Source organism: Oncorhynchus clarkii, unplaced genomic scaffold (assembly GCF_045791955.1).
Source record: "Oncorhynchus clarkii lewisi isolate Uvic-CL-2024 unplaced genomic scaffold, UVic_Ocla_1.0 unplaced_contig_5618_pilon_pilon, whole genome shotgun sequence".
Lineage (NCBI taxonomy): Eukaryota > Metazoa > Chordata > Actinopteri > Salmoniformes > Salmonidae > Oncorhynchus > Oncorhynchus clarkii.
Window position 1 is genome coordinate 53,593 of NW_027258402.1, and position 25,036 is coordinate 78,628.

General features: G+C 44.8%; 1 protein-coding gene and 1 pseudogene across 1 annotated transcript; one reads left to right on the forward strand and one right to left on the reverse strand.

The window, feature by feature from the left end:
* Positions 1 to 234: 234 nt before the first annotated feature.
* LOC139396857 (T-cell ecto-ADP-ribosyltransferase 1-like) lies at positions 235 to 12,560 on the reverse strand (annotated as a pseudogene).
* A 1,663-nt stretch (positions 12,561 to 14,223) lies between these two features.
* Positions 14,224 to 24,458, forward strand: LOC139396858 (von Willebrand factor A domain-containing protein 7-like). Its single transcript, XM_071143773.1, has 17 exons — positions 14,224 to 14,510; positions 14,719 to 14,871; positions 15,521 to 15,661; positions 15,812 to 15,905; positions 16,841 to 16,969; positions 17,372 to 17,558; positions 17,797 to 17,966; positions 18,541 to 18,653; positions 18,911 to 19,027; positions 19,352 to 19,511; positions 19,615 to 19,691; positions 21,874 to 22,006; positions 22,097 to 22,249; positions 22,437 to 22,529; positions 22,839 to 23,125; positions 23,250 to 23,549; positions 23,733 to 24,458. Exons 1-17 carry the CDS (start codon positions 14,322 to 14,324, stop codon positions 24,201 to 24,203), a joined length of 2,967 nt encoding a protein of 988 aa, XP_070999874.1. The 5' UTR covers positions 14,224 to 14,321; the 3' UTR covers positions 24,204 to 24,458.
* The last annotated feature ends 578 nt before the right edge of the window (positions 24,459 to 25,036 follow it).

Genomic DNA, 25,036 nt, shown 5'->3' on the forward strand with positions numbered 1-25,036 from the left:
CTTTAAAGTCTGATACACAGGTTAATACAAACATCTTAATAATCACTATTTCTGGTAGTCAGGATGAGGTCTTTATGTAACATCCACCAATAAACCAATTATCTTATTACAATAAAAGCTTTAGACACTGAGGACACGTTGTTTGGATTCATTTACTATAAGAAGGATAAGTAGCCGGACTGTTTGATTTCAATTCTATTTAGGGACAATGACTCAAGATCAAGATTTATTTTCTTAATTAATAATTGGCTTCTTAAAAATGTTGAAATGCAGGTTACTCTAAGGTGGGCTTGATACTCTTTAGTTTATACACAACATTGTACCACAGGTTTTCATAATTTTCTCTCTTACTGCACGGCAGTAACTTTGAACGCTTCATTTGGTGGAATTAACACCTCCTTTTCATAATTCCCCATCTCTGGGTAGGACTTCAGGTCAGCGCCAAAACATGTCTTTATCTCAAAGCAGGACTCCTCCCCAAAATATGTCAAGACCTTTAGGAAAGAGCTGGAGGCAAAGAAGCCAAATCTGATGACCTTTTTCACTTCATCGACAAACTCCATGTTCGCTCTTCGATATGTGGTGTGACAGGTCTTTGTTTGTACTTGGACTTGTCCTTTTGGAATCATTCCTTCACATCTATTGCACATCCTTCTGCCTCTATCCAGGCTTGTTTGAAGATCCTTACATTGCTGTTTTCATTTGGAAGATATTCCTCCTGCACCTTCTTGTACATTTTTTCAGTTGGTACTTGTCATCAACGGGGTTAGGGAACATGTCTAAGGATTTGGGGGAATTGAGACCAGGCTGAGATGAACCTTCAGACATTATGGTAGAAAAATACAGGCAAAATGTGTAATAACAGAGGACAATTTTCTATATGTTTTAAATATATGTAAATTTAAACAAATACATATCTAGTATAGAAATAGCTCTCTCTCTCTCTCTCTCTCTAAATATTATTGTATTTTACCATCTTGGAGATCACACCCAAATTCCAAGGCAGGAAAAAATACAGTAAAAGTTAGGATCTTGTGTCTTGTCAAGATGTCAAAATGTGTTGGTCCAATGTCAACTTGTAATGGAGATTAACTGTCTTTAAAGATACAGAATCAGCATTCAAATGTTCAGCTTTCAGGGGGTCTTGTTATACCAGAGCTCTTGTGGTTATGTTCACAGGCACGTACCCCTCAAACCACGAACCCCTTAGCTCAGTACACACACACACACACACACACACACACACACACACACACACACACACACACACACCACACACACACCACACACACACCACACACACACACACACACACACACACACACACACACACACACACACACACACACACACACCACACACACATTCAGCTGTGCAACTGACTAGGTATCCCCTGTACATAATCAAACACATACAGTGTGGTGCCTACCCAGGGCCTAGTCAAAGGGTTGTCTGCCTATCATTCCTTTAGCTGGTTGAGTTAAATATTGCCCTCTGCTGGTTGATGTGCAGATTGCACCGTGTCAAGACTGAAGGCCTTTGGGTACATTAGTGTGTGTTTGGATTCAGTGGTCTCTCCTGCCAGTGTCCAGGGTATGATTTATACAGTATTCCAATATTCTAATAATGCTGGTTAAGATTGTTACCTTTTCTTTGTTATGACTGAGATGTGAGAGACCTGGTAGGTTGACAGGGTTCTATTCCTTTGTTATGACTGAGATGTGAGAGGCCTTGTAGGTTGATAGAGTTCTATTCCTTTGTTATGACTGAGATGTGAGAGGCCTTGTAGGTTGATAGAGTTCTATTCCTTTGTTATGACTGAGATGTGAGAGGCCTTGTAGGTTGATAGAGTTCTATTCCTTTGTTATGACTGAGATGTGAGAGGCCTGGTAGGTTGATAGAGTTCTATTCCTTTGTTATGACTGAGATGTGAGAGACCTGGTAGGTTGATAGAGTTCTATTCCTTTGTTATGACTGAGATGTGAGAGACCTGGTAGGTTGATAGAGTTATATTCCTTTGTTATGACTGAGATGTGAGAGGCCTGGTAGGTTGATAGAGTTCTATTCCTTTGTTATGACTGAGATGTGAGAGGCCTTGTAGGTTGATAGAGTTATATTCCTTTGTTATGACTGAGATGTGAGAGGCCTGGTAGGTTGATAGAGTTCTATTCCTTTGTTATGACTGAGATGTGAGAGGCCTGGTAGGTTGATAGAGTTCTATTCCTTTGTTATGACTGAGATGTGAGAGGCCTGGTAGGTTGATAGAGTTCTATTCCTTTGTTATGACTGAGATGTGAGAGGCCTGGTAGGTTGATAGAGTTCTATTCCTTTGTTATGACTGAGATGTGAGAGGCCTGGTAGGTTGATAGAGTTCTATTCCTTTGTTATGACTGAGATGTGAGAGGCCTTGTAGGTTGATAGAGTTATATTCCTTTGTTATGACTGAGATGTGAGAGGCCTGGTAGGTTGATAGAGTTCTATTCCTTTGTTATGACTGAGATGTGAGAGGCCTGGTAGGTTGATAGAGTTCTATTCCTTTGTTATGACTGAGATGTGAGAGGCCTGGTAGGTTGATAGAGTTCTATTCCTTTGTTATGACTGAGATGTGAGAGGCCTTGTAGGTTGATAGAGTTCCATCTTATTGCATTCATATGGTGAGGTCTTTCTGATCTGTGATAGGAGATAAGGAAATGGGACAGGAAGAGGACGGAAGCAGATTGAGAATATTGGGATGTGGCCTTAGTGGTTGGGCCTCTGACTGTGTAGTTTATGGTGGTGTCCAGCCACTGACTGTGTAGTTTATGGTGGAGTCCAGCCAGTGACTGTGTAGTTTATGGTGGAGTCCAGCCACTGGCTGTGTAGTTTATGGTGGAGTCCAGCCACTGACTGTGTAGTTTAAGGTGGAGTCCAGCCACTGACTGTGTAGTTTATGGTGGAGTCCAGCCACTGGCTGTGTAGTTTATGGTGGAGTCCAGCCACTGACTGTGTAGTTTATGGTGGAGTCCAGCCACTGACTGTGTAGTTTATGGTGGAGTCCAGCCACTGACTGTGTAGTTTATGGTGGAGTCCAGCCACTGACTGTGTAGTTTATGGTGGAGTCCAGCCACTGACTGTGTAGTTTATGGTGGAGTCCAGTCACTGACTGTGTAGTTTATGGTGGAGTCCAGCCACTGTATAGTTAGAACCTAATCCAACAGTTATATTGTTGACACAGATTAATACAGGTCCCATTGCACGCAGGCATACACACACACACACGCACGCACACACACACACACACACACACTGGACACACTCTTTTGTCTCCATAAGACACAAAAAAGTCACATGAATAACAGTGTTTGTTCAGGAGAATGTTGCCATTGTTAAACACTAATGTCGTTCAGAATGTCAACACTCGTTATTTACCAAGAAAGGGAGAGAAAAGGTTGAAGTAGGTCCCATCACCCTGTTACTGCCTCAATACAGGGACATTTTATTAGTCCCCATCACCCTGTTACTGCCTCAATACAGGGACATTTTATTAGTCCCCATCACCCTGTTACTGCCTCAATACAGGGACATTTTATTAGTCCACCATCACCCTGTTACTGTTTCAATACAGGGACATTTTATTAGTCCCCATCACCCTGTTACTGCCTCAATACAGGGACATTTTATTAGTCCCCATCACCCTGTTACTGCCTCAATACAGGGACATTTTATTAGTCCCCATCACCCTGTTACTGCCTCAATACAGGGACATTTTATTAGTCCCCATCACCCTGTTACTGCCTCAATACAGGGACATTTTATTAGTCCCCATCACCCTGTTACTGCCTCAATACAGGGACATTTTATTAGTCCCCATCACCCTATTACTGCCTCAATACAGGGACATTTTATTAGTCCCCATCACCCTGTTACTGCCTCAATACAGGGACATTTTATTAGTCCCCATCACCCTGTTACTGCCTCAATACAGGGACATTTTATTAGTCCCCATCACCCTGTTACTGCCTCAATACAGGGACATTTTATTAGTCCCCATCACCCTGTTACTGCCTCAATACAGGGACATTTTATTAGTCCCCATCACCCTGTTACTGCCTCAATACAGGGACATTTTATTAGTCCCCATCACCCTGTTACTGCCTCAATACAGGGACATTTTATTAGTCCCCATCACCCTGTTACTGCCTCAATACAGGGACATTTTATTAGTCCCCATCACCCTGTTACTGCCTCAATACAGGGACATTTTATTAGTGTTTGTATTGGACCTGTGTGGTTTTAGTCCAAGCTTAGCGTGTCATTCGGGTAGAAGTACAATAACACACATGGACACCAGCACACACAGTGGATGTTAAGAGTTGCCCCTGTGGGTGACTGTATCCAAACAGTGGAAGGCTAGAGAAGGAGGAGACATTGGCACACACACACACACACACACACATGCACACGCACACACAAACAATCACAGGTTTCTACAGATTTTAAAGTGGGTGTCAATGTTTTCTCAAGAACAGAATGTTGGATGTCTGCATTCCAGCAACGTTCATCAAACATTCTGATGTGTTTGGATAAAATGGTGCCATTGTTGTACTTCTGACCACTAAAGTTACAGTAACTGAGGTTGTGTTATAAACTGGGTGGTTCCAGCCCTGAATGCTGATATGCTGACAGCTGTGGTATATCAGACTGTATACCACAGGTATGACAAAACATGTATATTTACTGCTCTAGTTATGCTGGTAACCAGTTTATAATGGCAATAAGGCGCCTCAGGGGTTTGTGATATATGGCCAATATACCACCACCAAGGGCTGTATGCAGGCACTCCACGTTGAGTCATGTGTAAGAACTGCCCTTAGCCGGGGTATATTGGCCATATACCACACCCCCTTGGACCTTATTGATTGATTATACCACATCATACAGTACTGCTAGTGTTACAAAATCTAGCAAAAGTGAAACACATTGACAGTTAAGAACTGAGGTCCTGTTTCTCTTGGCTGATAATGTGTCCCTAGTAATGTAAGGGTGGTGGTTTCGATTCCCGCTGATTCACAGACCCTATACTAAAGATGTGTGCACACACTGTACTATAAATCACTTAGGATAGTTGATGAAAAATGAACATAACATTTTACTGAGTTACAGTTCATATAAGGAAATCAGTCAATTTAAATAAATTCAATAGGCACTAATATATGGATGACTGGGAATACAGATACAGTATGAATCTTTTGGTCATAGATACCTTAAACAAAACGTAGGGGCGTGGATCAGAATAACATTCAATATCTCCTTCACATAGAGTTGATCAGGCTGTTGATTGTGGCCTGTGGGAATGTTGTCCCAATCCTCTTCAATGGCTGTGGGAATGTTGTCCCACTCCTCTTCAATGGCTGTGGGAATGTTGTCCCACTCCTCTTCAATGGCTGTGGGAATGTTGTCCCACTCCTCTTCAATGGCTGTGGGAATGTTGTCCCACTCCTCTTCAATGGCTGTGGGAATGTTGTCCCACTCCTCTTCAATGGCTGTGGGAATGTTGTCCCACCCCTCTTCAATGGCTGTGGGGATGTTGTCCCACTCCTCTTCAATGGCTGTGGGAATGTTGTCCCACTCCTCTTCAATGGCTGTGGGAATGTTGTCCCACTCCTCTTCAATGGCTGTGGGAATGTTGTCCCACTCCACTTCAATGGATGTGGGAATGTTGTCCCACTCCTCTTCAATGGCTGTGGGAATGTTTTCCCACTCCTCTTCAATGACTGTGGGAATGTTGTCCCAATCCTCTTCAATGCCTGTGGGAATGTTTTCCCACTCCTCTTCAATGACTGTGGGAATGTTGTCCCACTCCTCTTCAATGCCTGTGGGAATGTTGTCCCACTCCTCTTCAATGGCTGTGGGAATGTTGTCCCACTCCTCTTCAATGGCTGTGGGAATGTTGTCCCACTCCTCTTCAATGGCTGTGGGAATGTTGTCCCAATCCTCTTCAATGGCTGTGGGAATGTTGTCCCACTCCTCTTCAATGACTGTGGGAATGTTGTCCCACTCCTCTTCAATGGCTGTGGGAATGTTGTCCCACTCCTCTTCAATGGCTGTGGGAATGTTGTCCCAATCCTCTTCAATGACTGTGGGAATGTTGTCCCACTCCTATTCAATGACTTGTGAAGGTGGTGGATAATGTCTGGAACTGGAACAAGCTGTCGTACACGTCAATCCATAGCATCCCAAACATGCTCAATGGGTGACATGTCTGGTGAGTATGCAAGCCATGGAAGAAATGGGACATTTTCAGCTTTGTGGAAATGTGTACAGATCCTTGCGACAGGGGGATGTGCATTATCATGCTGATACATGAGGTGATGGCTGCGGATGAAAGGCAGAACAATGGGCCTAAGGATCTCACCACGGTATCTCTGTGCATTCAAATTGCCTTTGATAAAATGCAATTGTGTTCATTGTCCATAGCTTATGCCTGCCCATACCATAACCCCACCGCCACCACGGGCACTCTGTTCACAACGTTGATATCAGCAAACCGCTCGATCACGCAAATGTGAAGAACGCATTTGCGTGCCAGTTGCCATCGAAGGTGAACATTTGCCCACTGAAGTTGATTACAATGTCAGGTCAAGACCCTGATGAGGATGACAAGCATGCAGATGTGTTTGCCTGAAGCAGTTTCTGACAGTTTATGCAGAAATTCTTTGCTTGTGCAAACCCACAGTTTAATCAGCAGTCTGGGTGGCTTTTCTCAGACGATCCCGGTAGGTGAAGAAGCCGGATGTGGAGGTCCTGGGCTGGCGTGGTGGTTAAACGTGGTCTGCGGTTGAGAGGCCGGTTGGACGTACTGCCAAATTCTCTAATATTACGTTGGGGGCGGCTTATGGGTAGGGAAATTACCATTAATTTGTGAGGCAACAACTTTGGTGGACATTCCTGCATTCAGCATGCCAAATGCACGTTCCCTCAAAACTTGAGACATCTGTGGCATTGAGTTGTGTGACAAAACTTCACATTTTAGAGTGGCCTTTTTTGTCCCCAGCGCATTACCTGTGTAATGATCATGCTGTTTAATCAGCTTCTTGATATGCCACACATGTCAGGCGAATGGATTATTTTGGCAAAAGAGAAATGCTCACTAACAGGGATGTAAACAAATCTGTGCACAAAATCTGAGAGAAATAAGCTTTTTGTGCATTTGGAACATTTCTGGGATCTTTTATTTCTGCTCATGAAACATGAGACCAACACTGTACATGTTGCGTTTATATTTTTGTTCAGTATTTAACAGGCTTCTCTGTTGAAGGTGAACATGAGAAAAGAGTGTATTTTGGAGACAGTTATCACCTACCAATATAACGATACTGTAAATCACCTTATTGGAAGACATGTTTAACTTTCATGTGGTACTACAGTATGCAAAAAGATATTGTATGATGTTGTCAGGCTACAGTCTTGATTCTCCACTCTGTTCCTGATGTTGTGTTGTCAGGCTACAGCCATGATTCTCTACTCTGTTCCTGATGTTGTGTTGTCAGGATACAGCCATGATTCTCCACTCTGTTCCTGATGTTGTGTTGTCAGGATACAGCCATGATTCTCCACTCTGTTCCTGATGTTGTGTTGTCAGGCTACAGCCATGATTCTCCTCTCTGTTCCTGATGTTGTGTTGTCAGGATACAGCCATGATTCTCCACTCTGTTCCTGATGTTGTGTTGTCAGGCTACAGCCATGATTCTCCACTCTGTTCCTGATGATGTTGTGTTGTCAGGCTACAGCCATGATTCTCCACTCTGTTCCTTATGTTGTGTTGTCAGGCTACAGCCATGATTCTCCACTCTGTTCCTGATGTTGTGTTGTCAGGCTACAGCCATGATTCTCCACTCTGTTCCTGATGTTGTGTTGTCAGGCCACTTTGTTCTTGATGTTGTTTTGTCAAGGCTACAGCCTTGATTCTCCACTCTGTTCCTGATGATGTTGTGTTGTCAGGCTACAGCCTTGATTCTCCACTATGTTCCTGATGATGTTGTGTTGTCAGGCTACAGCCTTGATTCTCCACTCTGTTCCTGATGATGTTGTGTTGTCAGGCTACAGCCATGATTCTCCACTCTGTTCCTGGTGTTGTGTTGTCCGGCTACAGTCTTGATTCTCCTCTGTGTTTCTACTGGTAGCCTGTATGTGTATTATTTAATTGAACCTTCATTTATACAGGTTATTCTCCTTGGGATATCTTTTACAGTAAAGGCCTGTTGTAACTTGTACCAGTACTGTGCTGTTCCATCTAGCTCCACGTCAAGGTCTTTACATGGCTGTTAGTCTGTTTGTTTGTATCTTGTACTGTGCTGTTCCATCTAGCTCCACGTCAAGGTCTTTACATGGCTGTTAGTCTGTTTGTATCTTGTACTGTGCTGTTCCATCTAGCTCCACGTCAAGGTCTTTACATGTCTGTTAGTCTGTTTGTATCTTGTACTGTACTGTTCCATCTAGCTCCACGTCAAGGTCTTTACATGGCTGTTAGTCTGTTTGTTTGTATCTTGTACTGTACTGTTCCATCTAGCTCCACGTCAAGGTCTTTACATGGCTGTTAGTCTGTTTGTATCTTGTACTGTACTGTGCTGTTTCTGTGGAAGAATGCTTCGAATGCTCTGACTCATGCAAGGATTGCTCTATCATAACCTTTGTGAGAAACAGAGAAATAAACGATGAGAAATAAAACTATGAGAAAAAAAACTATGTAAATCAAAACAAGGTGGAGAAACTGTCATCTCTGGTGAAAGTTACTCAACTGGGAAAGAGTAATCTCCCTCTTCAGACAAAATGTGTTCTTTGTATTAAATACCTCTCAATCAAACAATAAAGGTGTATTAATTTAGGATGAATGGCTTTGGATGGTGTTTGTGTTGTATGTGTTACCTGTGTTAATGTCATTGTAGGTGGAACACTCAGGAGGTGGTTTAAATAAACAAGGGATAGTTTCACTCAACCTGTTTTTCTATCACTTTCTCTCCTTCAATCAGTGGGAATGACATTAAACTCATCTTTGACTCCTCCCTATATCTCTCTCTCTCTCCCTCTACCACTCTCTCTCTCTCTATCTCTACCACTCTCTCTCCCCACTCAATCTTTCTCTCTGTGTTTAGTAATTGTATTGTTCCTCAGTGTATTTTGTGTGATTGTTGAGTATTCACACATGAAGTGTCTGTCATCACCACCTCTGAGTAAACAGCAGACACCTCCTTCCCAAAGCATACAGATTGTTTGTAGTATACAGAAGCTTTGACTAACCTTCATTCATACGTTCATTATCTCCTCTGTCATCCCTCTCTCTTCCACTCCCTCCCTCTATACAACTCTCTGTCATCCCTCTCTCTTCCACTCCCTCCCTCTATACAACTCTCTGGTATCCCTCTCTCTTCCACTCCCTCCCTCTATACAACTCTCTGTCATCCCTCTCTCTTCCACTCCCTCCCTCTATACAACTCTCTGTCATCCCTCTCTCTTCCACTCCCTCCCTCTATACAACTCTCTGGTATCCCTCTCTCTTCCACTCCCTCCCTCTATACAACTCTCTGGTATCCCTCCCTCTATACAACTCTCTGGTGTCCCTCCCTCTATACAACTCTCTGGTGTCCCTCCCTCTATACAACTCTCTGGTGTCCCTCCCTCTATACAACGCTCTGGTGTCCCTCCCGCTATACAACTCTCTGGTATCCCTCCCTCTATACAACTCTCTGGTATCCCTCCCTCTATACAACTCTCTGGTATCCCTCCCTCTTTACAACTCTCTGGTATCCCTCCCTCTATACAACTCTCTGGTATCCCTCCCTCTTTACAACTCTCTGGTATCCCTCCCTCTATACAACTCTCTGGTATCCCTCCCTCTATACAACTCTCTGGTATCCCTCCCTCTTTACAGCTCTCTGGTATCCCTCCCTCTTTACAACTCTCTGGTATCCCTCCCTCTATACAACTCTCTGGTATCCCTCCCTCTTTACAACTCTCTGTCATTCACGTTTTCCTTTCTCATGTTCTTCTAAGACTGTGATATTATTTTTCCTGTCAGGTCCCTCTCCTTTTCTCTATATTTCCTCCGTCTCTCTCTCTGTCCTTTAAAGACTCTTGTCCTTTCTGGACATCTGTAGCATCCTGCTACTGTACTTTATGTAAAACTGGAATGAATGGCTCTACTTCTATGTTACCTTCCGCCTGACCATTGACAGGAAATGAGAGTGACCGTATTGCCATGGAAATGAAAGTGAAAGCAAATGACAATTGGATGAAGAAGTAACCTGACAGGGTAATTGTGTCAGAACAGTGGAAGGCCAGAAAAGGAGAATCCTTTGGTTCTCTCTTATACATCACTAAAGGTTGAATCCTAACTTCAGGTCCAATTTTCATTTAGTCTCCATATGACATCAATGCATTACTAAGTGAATGTTTGACTTAAGTGGAAGTTAGGATTCACCCCTGCGTGTAATTGTGATGAAACAGTGGAACGCCAGAAAAGGATACTTTAGCACACACACACACGCGCGCACGCGTGCACACACACTGAGGCATCTAAAACATAGGGGGCTTCTGAGGGGAAGACGGCTCATACTAATGGCATGGAAACCATGTTTGATATTATTCTATTGACTCCGTTCCAGACATTATTATGAGCCATCCTTCCCTCAGCAGCCTCCACTGATCTCTGGTATCCCTCCCTCTATACAACTCTCTGGTATCCCTCCCTCTATACAACTCTCTGGTATCCCTCCCTCTATACAACTCTCTGGTATCCCTCCCTCTATACAACTCTCTGGTATCCCTCCCTCTATACAAGTCTCTGGTATCCCTCCCTCTATACAACTCTCTGGTATCCCTCCCTCTATACAACTCTCTGGTGTCCCTCCCTCTATACAACTCTCTGGTATCCCTCTCTCTCACATCCCTCCCTCTATACAACTCTCTGGTATCCCTCCCTCTATACAACTCTCTGGTATCCCTCCCTCTATACAACTATCTGGTATCCCTCCCTCTATACAACTCTCTGGTATCCCTCCCTCTATACAACTCTCTGGTGTCCCTCCCTCTTTACAACTCTCTGTCATTCACGTTTTCCTTTCTCATGTTCTTCTAAGACTGTGATATTATTTTTCCTGTCAGGTCCCTCTCCTTTTCTCCATATTTCCTCCGTCTCTCTCTCTCTGTCCTTTAAAGACTCTTGTCCTTTCTGGACATCTGTAGCATCCTGCTAATGTACTTCATGTAGAACTGGAATGATTGGCTCTACTTCTATGTTACCTTCCACCTGACCATTGACAGGAAATGAGAGTGACCTGATTGCCATGGAAATGAAAGTGAAAGCAAATGACAATTGGATGAAGAAGTAACCTGACAGGGTAATTGTGTCAGAACAGTGGAAGGCCAGAAAAGGAGAATCCTTTGGTTCTCTCTTATACATCACTAAAGGTTGAATCCTAACTTCAGGTCCAATTTTCATTTAGTCTCCATATGACATCAATGCATTACTAAGTGAATGTTTGACTTAAGTGGAAGTTAGGATTCACCCCTGCGTGTAATTGTGATGAAACAGTGGAACGCCAGAAAAGGATACTTTAGCACACACACACACGCGCGCACGCGTGCACACACACTGAGGCATCTAAAACATAGGGGGCTTCTGAAGGGAAGATGGCTCATACTAATGGCATGGAAACCATGTTTGATATTATTCTATTGACTCCGTTCCAGACATTATTATGAGCCGTCCTTCCCTCAGCAGCCTCCACTGATCTCTGGTATCCCTCCCTCTATACAACTCTCTGGTATCCCTCCCTCTATACAACTCTCTGGTATCCCTCCCTCTATACAACTCTCTGGTATCCCTCCCTCTATACAACTCTCTGGTATCCCTCCCTCTATACAACTCTCTGGTTTCCCTCCCTCTATACAACTCTCTGGTATCCCTCTCTCTCTCATCCCTCCCTCACAATGCACATTCACTCATCAAACATGAAATATCACTTTTCTCCTATGATTTGCTAAATGCTGCTTCTCTTATTGAACTAAGAAAAAACAGACAACAGCTGACAGAGAAAAAAAGGCCTTCATGGGAATCAAAAGTTAACCATTTGTTATGAGATACATCACTTCACAGAATGTCCCCTAAACGGCACCCTATTCCTTAAATAGTGCACTACAGTTGACCAGGACTCATAGGGCCCATAGGACTCATAGGGCTCATAGTGCTCATAGGACTCATAGAACTCATAGGGCTCATAGTGCTCATAGGACTCATAGAACTCATAGGGCTCATAGTGCTCATAGGACTCATAGAACTCATAGGGCTCATAGTGCTCATAGGACTCATAGTGCTCATAGCACTCATAGAACTCATAGTGCTCATAGTGCTCATAGGACTCATAGTGCTCATAGGGTTCATATTCATTATAGAACTCATAGAGCTCATAGGACTCATAGAGCTCATAGTCCTCACAGTGCTCATAGTTCTCATAGAACTCAGTGCTCATAATGCTCATAGTGCTCATAGTGCTCATAGGACTCATAGAGCTCATAGTCCTCATAGTGCTCATAGTCCTCATAGAACTCAGTGCTCACAATGCTCATAGTGCTCATAGTGCTCATAGGACTCATATGACTCATATGGCTCTCAGGACTCATAGGACTCATAGTGCTCATAGTGCGCATAGAGGTCATAGGGCTCATAGGGATCATAGGGCTCATAGTGCTCATATGAGTCATGGTGCTTATAGGACTTATTGTGCTCATTGGACTCATAGTGCTCATTGGACTCATGGTGCTTATAGGAATTATTGTGCTCATAGGACTCATGGTGCTTATAGGACTTATTGTGCTCATAGGACTCATGTATATGGAAAAGGGTGTCATTTGGTACACTGCCTTTATGTGTATTTGAGTCAGACCTCCTCAACACGGACAGTAAGGCCTCTCCCACTGTCCTCCCACTGCTCTGACACACACACACACACACACACACACACACCGTAAACACGTACTGTACACACACAGCCCTCCTCTTCCTGTGTATCTGGAGGAGTGTTCTGTTTGGGAATTCTTGTCACGGCCACCTGAACACTGAATGAGTGACTTCCCCTCCCCTCGTCACTCCACCCAGGTGTAGCAAGTTATAAGGGAGCAGAATGAGCCCACACACAAACTGATAAGGACAAAGAATGTCAAACACACAGAGAATACTGTACACACACACTTGAAGTCTACTTCCACCACCACTCCCAACGTGGACATCGGGACTTCACGACTCACAGGTAAAACACACATTTTAATGTCATTTTAATGAATTCTTTGTCAACTTTGTGTATTTTAGACTTCATCTATAGTTAATTTCGCACTGTTTATGGAAAGTATTAGAATGGAAAATTGTATGTAAATTTGAGTTTTCTTAAAGTGCGTTCGTTAGATAACTAACTACAAGTTATTTTAGTCATATGTACAATGTGATCTGAGATATGGTCAGGACTTAAGTGAGAATATTTCTGTCTCCCCTCCCTTTTCTCTCTCATGCCTCCCCCTTCATTCCCTTGTCTCTCTCATACTTCCCTCTTCATTCCCTTGTCTCTCTCATGCCTCCCTCTTCATTCCCTTTTCTCTCTCATGCCTCCCTCTTCATTCCCTTGTCTCTCTCATACATCCCTCTTCATTCCCTTGTCTCTCATGCCTCCCCCTTCATTCCCTTTTCTCTCTCATGCTTCCCTCTTCATTCCCTTGTCTCTCTCATGCTTCCCTCTTCATTCCCTTGTCTCTCTCATGCTTCCCTCTTCATTCCCTTGTCTCTCTCATGCCTCCCCCTTCATTCCCTTTCTCTCTCATGCTTCCCTCTTCATTCCCTTGTCTCTCTCATGCTTCCCTCTTCATTCCCTTGTCTCTCTCATGCTTCCCTCTTCATTCCCTTGTCTCTCTCATGCTTCCCTCTTCATTCCCTTTTCTCTCTCATGCTTCCCTCTTCATTCCCTTGTCTCTCTCATGCTTCCCTCTTCATTCCCTTGTCTCTCTCATGCTTCCCTCTTCATTCCCTTGTCTCTCTCATGCTTCCCTCTTCATTCCCTTTTCTCTCTCATGCTTCCCTCTTCAGTCCCAATCTCCACACAGGTGTTTCCATTACAGCTCATTAACCCTGAGTAACCTCTTCTTGATTTGCTCTCTGTCCTTTTGTGTCTCTGTAGGTTGCAACAGGCTCACAGAACCAGGAAGATACTTGATATTGGACTCTGATCATATCTCACACATAGAGAGAGTTATTAGAGACCTCCACCAATCTCCTTGGACCCTCAACTTTATGCACTGCCATGCAGACCTCCCTCCTCTTGATGGCGCTGTACCTGTCCATTCCAGGGGGCACCCAGGCCTTCAAACCCCTCATCTCAGGAGGGGGCTCGGTCACACACCGTGACATCACACAGAGGGCTGTATTACGCAAAACCGCCGAGGTCTGCCGCGCCCTGGCTATCGCCCAGGGACGGGACTTCAGCCTGCCGGTGAGTTGACTATTGGTGAATGACGTGACAGACCGGAATGAGCTACTGGAAATGAACTAATGTTTTGTAATTAGTTCTATAATAAAGCAATGAATGTGCTAATAAGACATTTTTTTCACCAGACTGAAAATAAGTCTCTTACTTGTGTGTTTCCCCTACAAACCAATTAATAACCTGTGTGTCTCTCTCTCTCCCTTTCTCTCCAAAGATTGATGACAGTCTCTCCATCATTAAACTACAGAAGGCCTGCTCTGCAGACTCCTCCTCTTCCTCCCTCGTCTCCACCATCCTCTTCCAGAGTGCCATTGTCAAGATGTACCTTAGCAACGCCCTGGTGGACATGGCGTTTGCTCTGAGCAAAGTGAGGATGACAAGATGATGACGATGATGATAATAGTGATGATCATGACAATGATTATGATAATGGTGATAATGGTGATTATGATGCTGATGATGATAATGGTGATGATGAATGTGGTGATGATTATGATAATAGTGTTGAAAATGGTGATGATGATGTTAATGATGATCAATATGATGATAATGATGGCAATTATTATTTGGAGTATGATAATGGTGTTAATGCCAATGGCAATGATAATGGTGACAATTGTGATAACTATGATGATAATGGTGATGAAAATTGTGATGATTATAATGCTGATGTTGATCATGATGATGATGATAATGGGGCTGATGGTGATAATGGTGACAATGATGATGATGGTGACATGATGTTGATCATGATGATGATGATAATAGGGATGATGGTGATAATGGTGATAATGGTGATGATGGTGACATGATGTTGATCATGATGATGATGATAATGGGGATGATGGTGATACGGGTGGTGGGTGATAATTGTGATGATAATGGATACGAGGATGATGAGGTTGATGATTGTGATGTTAATGGTGACACAATGATGATGATGGTGACGATGATGATGATGATGGTGACATGATGGTGGTGATGATGATGATGATGATGATGATGATGTGAGCCAGGCGCACCACTTCGACGGTGAGACCTTCCAAGGGGGGCGGGCCCTGATCACGGCGGGGGTGTCGGAGGTCAAGGCCAGCGTCAAACGAGGGAGCTTCTTATTGGCCAGGCTGGCTCTGGGACGAGTCTGTCACACACTACAGGTGAGCTGTCTGTCACACTACAGATGAGGTGACACACAAACAAGCACGCATGCACACGCACAAACACACACACACACATACTACATGTGAGAGAGGGAGATGATGAAGACTGTGCTGATACTGTGGAGTGTATTGTGACTGTCTCTCCAGGATTTCTACAGCCACAGTAACTGGGTTGAGATGGGGAACAGACAGCCGTACAGCACTCTGATCAGACCTGACCTGCAACTGGTGAACCTGGCAGGTATTGTGTGTGGAACTCTCTGTAGTTTATTTAAACCATCCCCAGACATACCAACCTATATCAGCACAATACAGGAAACTACATGCAAAACAGACACGTAGCTAAAACGCCTACATTATAAAGGCATTTGTTCACAAAATAAAGAAACACCTCCTCGCGGATTGATAAAGAAGTATTTGGCTGTGTGCCAATGTCAACACTAAACCACTCCCTCTTTGTATCAGTCGACCAACCAGCCTGGAGATAATAGACTTGTCATCGCTTCTACACACTTCACACCACTCTATACATAGTCACTTTAACTCTACCTACATGTACATATTACCTCAATTACCTCCACTAACCGGTGTCTCCGCACATTGACTCTGTACCGGTACTCACAGTTTAATAGGTACTCACAGTATATAGCCTCGCTATTGTTATTTTACTGCTGCTCGTTAATGATTTGTTACTTGTATTTTTACTTAACACTTTCAAAAAAACTGCCCTGTTGTTAAGGGCTTGTAGGTAAGCATTCCACTTTTGTATTCGGCACATATGACAAATACAATTTGATTTGATGACTCCACATACCGTACTCTAACTCTGCAGTGGATTCTCTCTCTCTCTCTCTCTCTCTCTGTCTCTCTGTGTGTGTGTGTGTGTCATTTTTAAATGAACGCACAAACTGCTATTACCACACACCGTCACCCCCTCCAATACACACACTCCTGTTATAACCCCCTCTCCTCCCTCTTCAGGCCCCAGTACTCCTGTTATAACCCCCTCTCCTCCCTCTTCAGGCCCCAGTACTCCTGTTATAATTCCCTCTCCTCCCTCTTCAGGCCCCAGTACTCCTGTTATAATTCCCTCTCCTCCCTCTCCTCCCTCTTCAGGCCCCAGTACTCCTGTTATAACTCCCTCTCCTCCCTCTCCTCCCTCTCCTCCCTCTTCAGGCCCCAGTACTCCGACCTGTAGGAGCTGTATGGGAGGTAACTGTACTGATAACATCCTACCAGAGGTCTTACAGCAGGGCCTTCTCACCTCTGGATACTTCAACCTGTTCTCCTCCAACAAACCTGCAGGTACACACACACACACACACACACACACACACACACACACACACACACACACACACACACACACACACACACACACACTTTTTCTTCCTCTTCTTGATAGACAGCAGCTAATGGGGATCCAAATAAATACAACCAAAAAAACATGATATTATGTAACCTTTATTTAACTAGGTAAATGTTTATTTACAATGACGGGCTACCCATGCCAAACCCGGACGACGTTGGGACAATTGTGCACCACCGTATGGGGACTCCCAATCACGGCCGGATTATGATACAGCCTGGAATCAAACCAAGGACTGTAGTGATGCCGCTTACACTGTGATGAAGCGCCTTAGACCGCTGCGCCACTCGGGAGCATTGGTGCAAACTAATTTACACACTCATCTCCCCCTATCCTAGGTAAGTGTAGCCACGGCGGGTCGTTTGACCGGACCAGCGGTCGGGACCCGGAAGGGGGCATCAACAAGGACGACGTGGGGTCCAGTCACGGTCACCTCCACCACACTGCAGCCGACGTGGCCGTCAACGCTACCATGGAACTGCTGGAGGACATCAGAGGAGCTGCCGGGGACAAAGACTTCCTACGGTGAGAGAGAGAGAGAGAGAGAGAGAGAGAGAGGCTGAAGTAGGTGGGCAATGTTTAGGCAAGAGGGGATTATTTGTGATGTTTTGTGTTAAATTGGAGGATTGTATCACTACTATGGGCAAGGATTGGACTACTATAGGATGAGGGAGATGTCATGGTAAACTGTTGTGAGGAGCTAGGATAACAAAGGGTGTTTTTGGTTCATAATCTCCCTTGCTCTCTCTCATCTCCTCTCCAGGTTAATGGGCATCACTCAGTCATCAGTGTTGTGTTTTGTCATCGACACCACAGGCAGTATGAGTGATGACATCACTGAGGCTAAGAGAGTGTCCTTCTCCATCATCGACAGTAAGAGAGGAACCCAGCAGGAACCTTCATCATACATCCTGGTCCCCTTCAACGACCCAGGTGGGTGTTAGCCTGTTCCCAGATCAGCAGGAACATGCATTCTGGTCCCCTTCAACAACCCATGGGGGGTGTTAGCCTGGTCCCAGATCAGCAGGAACATGCATTCTGGTCCCCTTCAACAACCCATGGGGGGTGTTAGCCTGGTCCCAGATCAGCAGGAACATGCATTCTGGCCCCCTCAACGACCCATGGGGGGTGTTAGCCTGGTCCCAGATCAGCAGGAACATGCATTCTGGCCCCCTCAACGACCCATGGGGGGTGTTAGCCTGGTCCCAGATCAGCAGGAACATGCATTCTGGTCCCCTTCAACGACCCATGGGGGGTGTTAGCCTGGTCCCAGATCAGCAGGAACATACATCCTGGTCCCATTCAACCCAGGGGGGGTGTTAGCCTGTCACATGCCACAAGTGCCTCTCTGAAATTGGGAGCAGAATAACTGTTTTAACCCAAATTTCTTCTCTTTTTACTTAATTAAGTGGCATAACATTACATTTTCACGTCAGACCAAATCTTACACAATTTGTCATTTGTGGTGTGTGTTTGTGTGTGTGTGTGTTTGTGTGTGTGTTTGCAGGATTTGGACCTCTGATCACCACAACAAATGCAGACATTTTCAAACAGAGAATCAACGCACTGACAGCATCAGGAGGAGGAGATATACCAGAGCTGTGCCTGTCAGGACTACAGGTGTGTGTGTGTATATATATATATATATATATATATATATATATATATATATATATATATAGGTAATATCATGAGCAAAGGTTTCATTGCCAATATGAAGGCTGTATTTGAATGGCTGCATTTTAAAATTTTAAGTTTTTGCAACACTGCCAGAGCTGGTTAGCTAGCTAGTGGACTGAACATGTTATTTCTCATAGAGATCCTGTACTTGATCCCAGTGTGGTCTGACTCTTTGCTGAATGTGTTGTAATTCCCAGCTGGCCCTCACGGCGGCGCCACCCTCCTCTGAGATCTTTGTGTTCACTGATGCTCCTGCTAAAGACACTGCACTGAAGAGCACTGTCACTGCCCTCATAGAGAGCACCAAGTCTGTGGTTAGTAGCTTTCACTACTGTATCTTTCTCTCTCTGTCTCCTTCTCTTTCTGTCTCTTTCTCTGTGCTTCTCTTCATCACTGTCTCTGTCTCTCCCTCTTTTGGAGACAGTTTACTGTTTGTGGGCTCACAAGTTGTCTGACTGAGATTTGATAAAGTGTGATGTAAATGTTAGCCATCATGATTGATCTCAACATATCTTATTTCTTTACTGCCATTCTTTCCTAACTTCCACTTTCCTTTCATCCTTTATTCTGTCATCAACTTCTAACTCTCTTCTCCTCTCTCTACCTCTCCTCTGCTCCCTCTCCTCTCTTCTCCTCAGGTGACCTTCATGTTGACTGACAACCTCCGATCCAGTCGACGTCGTCGTAGGCGTTCCATGGGCGGGGCTTCAGCCGTATGGCCCAGTCAGGGTGGAGCCTCCAACCGGATGGCCCAATCAGACGCTCAGCTGTACCATGACCTTGCCCAGGCCTCTGGAGGTCAACCAATCATTCAATTGATTTAATTCACAAAGCAGTTGTCCCAAAGTGTTTTACAGCTTCTTATAGAGTTCTCAGAACATACTGTGCTCCCTTCCTCTAGGTCAGGCCATTGAGGTCACCAAGGAGGATCTGCACCGGGCCACCAGCGTCATCGAGGACGCCTCCTCTGCAGCACAGGTATGATAATGTATTGACCTACAGGTTATAGACCAATGTCCGCCAGCTCAGTGTTCAGTCAGTCACTCTCACTCACTGGACAAGATACAGTGCCTTGCGAAAGTATTCGGCCCCCTTGAACTTTGCGACCTTTTGCCACATTTCAGGCTTCAAACATAAAGATATAAAACTGTATTTTTTTGTGAAGAATCAACAACAAGTGGGACACAATCATGAAGTGGAACGACATTTATTGGATATTTAAAACTTTAAAAAAAATTCCCATTCCTCCTTGCAAAACAGCTCGAGCTCAGTGAGGTTGGATGGAGAGCATTTGTGAACAGCAGTTTTCAGTTCTTTCCACAGATTCTCGATTGGATTCAGGTCTGGACTTTGACTTGGCCATTCTAACACCTGGATATGTTTATTTTTGAACCATTCCATTGTAGATTTTGCTTTATGTTTTGGATCATTGTCTTGTTGGAAGACAAATCTCCGTCCCAGTCTCAGGTCTTTTGCAGACTCCATCAGGTTTTCTTCCAGAATGGTCCTGTATTTGGCTCCATCCATCTTCCCATCAATTTTAACCATCTTCCCTGTCCCTGCTGAAGAAAAGCAGGCCCAAACCATGATGCTGCCACCACCATGTTTGACAGTGGGGATGGTTGTTCAGGGTGATGAGCTGTGTTGCTTTTACGCCAAACATAACGTTTTGCATTGTTGCCAAAAAGTTAAATTTTGGTTTCATCTGACCAGAGCACCTTCTTCCACATGTTTGGTGTGTCTCCCAGGTGGCTTGTGGCAAACTTTAAACGACACTTTTTATGGATATCTTTAAGAAATGGCTTTCTTCTTGCCACTCTTCCATAAAGGCCAGATTTGTGCAATATACGACTGATTGTTGTCCTATGGACAGAGTCTCCCACCTCAGCTGTAGATCTCTGCAGTTCATCCAGAGTGATCATGGGCCTCTTGGCTGCATCTCTGATCAGTCTTCTCCTTGTATGAGCTGAACGTTTAGAGGGACGGCCAGGTCTTGGTAGATTTGCAGTGGTCTGATACTCCTTCCATTTCAATATTATCGCTTGCACAGTGCTCCTTGGGATGTTTAAAGCTTGGGAAATCTTTTTGTATCCAAATCCGGCTTTAAACTTCTTCACAACAGTATCTCGGACCTGCCTGGTGTGTTCCTTGTTCTTCATGATGCTCTCTGCACTTTTGACGGACCTCTGAGACTATCACAGTGCAGGTGCATTTATACGGAGACTTGATTACACACAGGTGGATTGTATTTATCATCATTAGTCATTTAGGTCAACATTGGATCATTCAGAGATCCTCACTGAACTTCTGGAGAGAGTTTGCTGCACTGAAAGTAAAGGGGCTGAATAATTTTGCACGCCCAATTTTTCAGTTTTTGATTTGTTAAAAAAGTTTTAAATATCCAATAAATGTCGTTCCACTTCATGATTGTGTCCCACTTGTTGTTGATTCTTCACAAAAAAATACAGTTTTATATCTTTATGTTTGAAGCCTGAAATGTGGCAAAAGGTCGCAAAGTTCAAGGGGGCCGAATACTTTCGCAAGGCACTGTATACAACTGTACACATAACAATGATCTCAACTGTGTTGTTAACATATCTAATGTATTGTCTATTAACCCCTCCTCTTCCTCCTCCTCCTCCTCCAGGTTACTGTGTTGTTAACATATCTAATGTATTGTCTATTAACCCCTCCTCTTCCTCCTCCTCCTCCTCCAGGTGACTGTGTTGTTAACATATCTAATGTATTGTCTATTAACTCCTCCTCCTCCACCTCCAGGTTACTGTGTTGTTAACAGATCTAATGTATTGTCTATTAACTCCTCCTCCTCCTCCAGGTGACTGTGTTGTTAACATATCTAATGTATTGTCTATTAACTCCTCCTCCTCCTCCAGGTCACTGTGTTGTTAACATATCTAATGTATTGTCTATTAACTCCTCCTCCTCCTCCTCCTCCTCCTCCTCTTCCTCCTCCTCCTCCTCCTCCTCCTCCTCCTCCTCCAGGTTACTGTGTTGTTAACATATCTAATGTATTGTCTATTAACTCCTCCTCCTCCTCCTCCTCCTCCTCCTCCAGGTTACTGTGTTGTTAACATATCTAATGTATTGTCTATTAACTCCTCCTCCTCCTCCTCCTCCTCTCATTTAACTCCTCCTCCAGGTGACTGTTCTACAGGAGGTAAGGAGCCCAGGAAAGGCAGAGAATTTCTCCTTTACAGTAGACGAGTCTATGAGAAACCTGAATGCTTACATCACAGGAGGATCCCTCTCCTTCACTCTCACCAGCCCTTCAGGTGTGTGTGTGACAGCCAGTTGTGATTTATTGTACACGTCACCTGTCCAGGTAAAGGTTTGATAACCAGATGTCCCTCTCCTCCCTCTAGGTGTGTCTCAGAGTAACAGTGAGGCCAGTGGTCCTCTGGGGACCATCCAGACTGTAGGGAACCTACACCGCATCTCTCTGACCACACACAACAACATAGGACTATGGGAAATCAGTCTTAACTCCCTAGAGTCTTACTCACTGAAGGTCATAGGTCAGTACAGTGGCGAGCCCTGATCCCTGGTCAACAGTAGTGATTATATGGAATAGGGTTCTATTTCAGACGTAGTCCATTGTCTGGACTTCCCCTCCTCATCACAACATTTAGATATCTATCTTTATTTTCTATGTAAGAATTGTTTAAATAATGATTATCTAATGTGCGTGTGTGTGTGTTTCAGGTCAGAGCTCTGTTAATTTTGGCTACCATTTCGTGGAGGCTTTCGGGGGGGCTCATGGAGACTTTGGCCTCAAAGAGGGCCGTCCTCTCACAGGTAACAATAAATAACAGATGAAACCATCTTCAGTACCGGCTCTTTCATCTTCATCTTCCATAGCATCACAGCAGAGTAGTTTCAAATAATGTAAAAGAAAATAATAACTTCCTCTTCCTCTCTACTTCACCTTCACCTTCACCTTCACCTCTCTGTTTCTACCTCGTTTTCTCCCTCGCTCCGTTACCCTCTCTCTCATTCTTACCCTCTCTTTTACCTCTGTTCACTTCACTCTCCTCCCCTTCTCTCCTCTTCCTCCATGTCTCCCTCCACCACCCGGTCTCTCCTACTCCCCCTCCCCCCTCCCAGGCGATAACATAACCCTGCTGGTGTCTGTGACGGGGGGTGACTCTGTCACTGTGACGGCGGTGGCCCTGGTCGAGGCCTCGGGGTCAGGGTCAGAAGTCAACGGAACCCTGCAATCGCTAGGCGGCACCGGCGGCGGGGACTTCCTGGTTACCGTGGCCAGAGTCCCACAGGGGGAGTTTGTTGTGCGTCTGAGGGGAGAGAGCAATAGCGCCACCACCAAATCATCACCTAGCCTCTTCCAGAGACAGGCCTCCACTCAGATAAAGACTTCCAGCATCTCTGTTACGGTCAGTCTTGTAGAACTCTGAAATTGCACCCTTTTCCGTTGGACCTGGGCCGCTAGGGTTCTGATGAAAAGCAGTGCACTACAAGGAATAGGATGGCATTTTGAACAAGTTCTTCCCTCCCCAGGCCCAGGCTGACAGTATTTTAGAACCCGGTTCTACCATCTCTGTCCCCTTCACCGTGGCAATGGCCAACGGAACAGGAGGAGCTTTTACCGTCCGAGCCACGAACAACCGCGGCTTCACTTCCTCCTTCCCCGCCAGTGTCTCCATTGTGACCGGAGAGGGAGCGGCCAACGGTACGGTGACTCTCACGGCGCCCTCCAGCACCCCATCGGGAACGGACGTCACCCTGACCATCGAGGCAGAGTCCGCTGGAGCAGCAGACTTGAACTACGCCATCCTGCGTCTCTCTGTTGTCAGCAAGGTGAGTGTCATGTTCCAAAACTCTAAAATGGATCTGGCCTCCTTTCCTCATATCCTCTCTCCCTCATGGCCCTGATAAGAATGCTAACAGCGCTACAGGTCAGAGATGGTTCTACCACCACCACTACTTCAGTTGTCTGACTAAGCTCTCTATCGCTCCCTCTCTGTCTCCCCCCTCCTCCAGGTGACAGATTTCACTCCTCCCCAGTGTGGGGTGGTCAGCGTCTCGTCCAACTGCCCGGCTGACTGTGGTGCCTCTTACTGGCAGCTCTCTGCCAACCTGACCGACGGTGCCAACGGGACTGGCATCGACCGAGTCACCCTGCGCCAGGGCAACGGGACCCTGAACACTTCTACAGAGGTGGGCACCGGGGGCGAGAACGTGACCCGGATTGAGTACAGCGCCACCTGCTGTTCAAAGAAGGTAGAGCTAGTGGTAGTTGACAGGGCAGGCAACGTGGGTGTGTGTCTGGGCTCAGTAAAGGACTCTGTGGGGGTGGTTGTGAGCTCTACAGCACAGGCCTCTGTCACCAACACTACAGCTGTACCTGTAGTTAGTACTACATCTACTGGAGGGTCACCTTTGACTCTGTCCCTGTATCTAAGGATCTGTGTGATGCTTTCTCTTCTCCTGTGGAATAGAGTAGAGCTATAGAGTTGTATAATAGTTCATGTAGGTAGATGTCATGTGGAACAGTGGAATCATTGCAAAGAGACTCAAGTCATCAGACATAACCGGTATGTATATGTTATGTTGTACAAAAAGACAGGGTGGAAATATGTAATGAACTCTGTCATAATACACTGTGGGAACTGTGTCATAATACACTGTGGGAACTGTGTCATAATACACTGTGGGAATTGTGTCATAATACACTGTGGGAACTCTGTCATAATACACTGTGGGAACTCTGTCATAATACACTGTGGGAACTCTGTCATAATACACTGTGGGAGCTCTGTCATAATACACTGTGGGAACTCTGTCAAAATACACTGTGGGAACTCTGTCATAATACACTGTGGGAACTCTGTCATAATACACTGTGGGAACTCTGTCAAAATACACTGTGGGAACTCTGTCATAATACACTGTGGGAACTCTGTCATAATACACTGTGGGAACTCTGTCATAATACACTGTGGGAACTGTGTCAAAATACACTGTGGGAACTGTGTCATTTATACACTGTGGGAACTGTCATAATACACTGTGGGAACTCTGTCATAATACACTGTGGGAACTCTGTCATAATACACTGTGGGAGCTCTGTCATAATACACTGTGGGAACTCAGTCATAATATACTGTGGGAACTCAGTCATAATACACTGTGGGAACTCAGTCATAATACACTGTGGGATGTGCACTGTGGAACTCAGTCATAATACACTGTGGGAACTCTGTCATAATACACTGTGGGAACTCTGTCATAATACACTGTGGGAACTCAGTCATAATACACTGTGGGATGTGCACTGTGGGAAA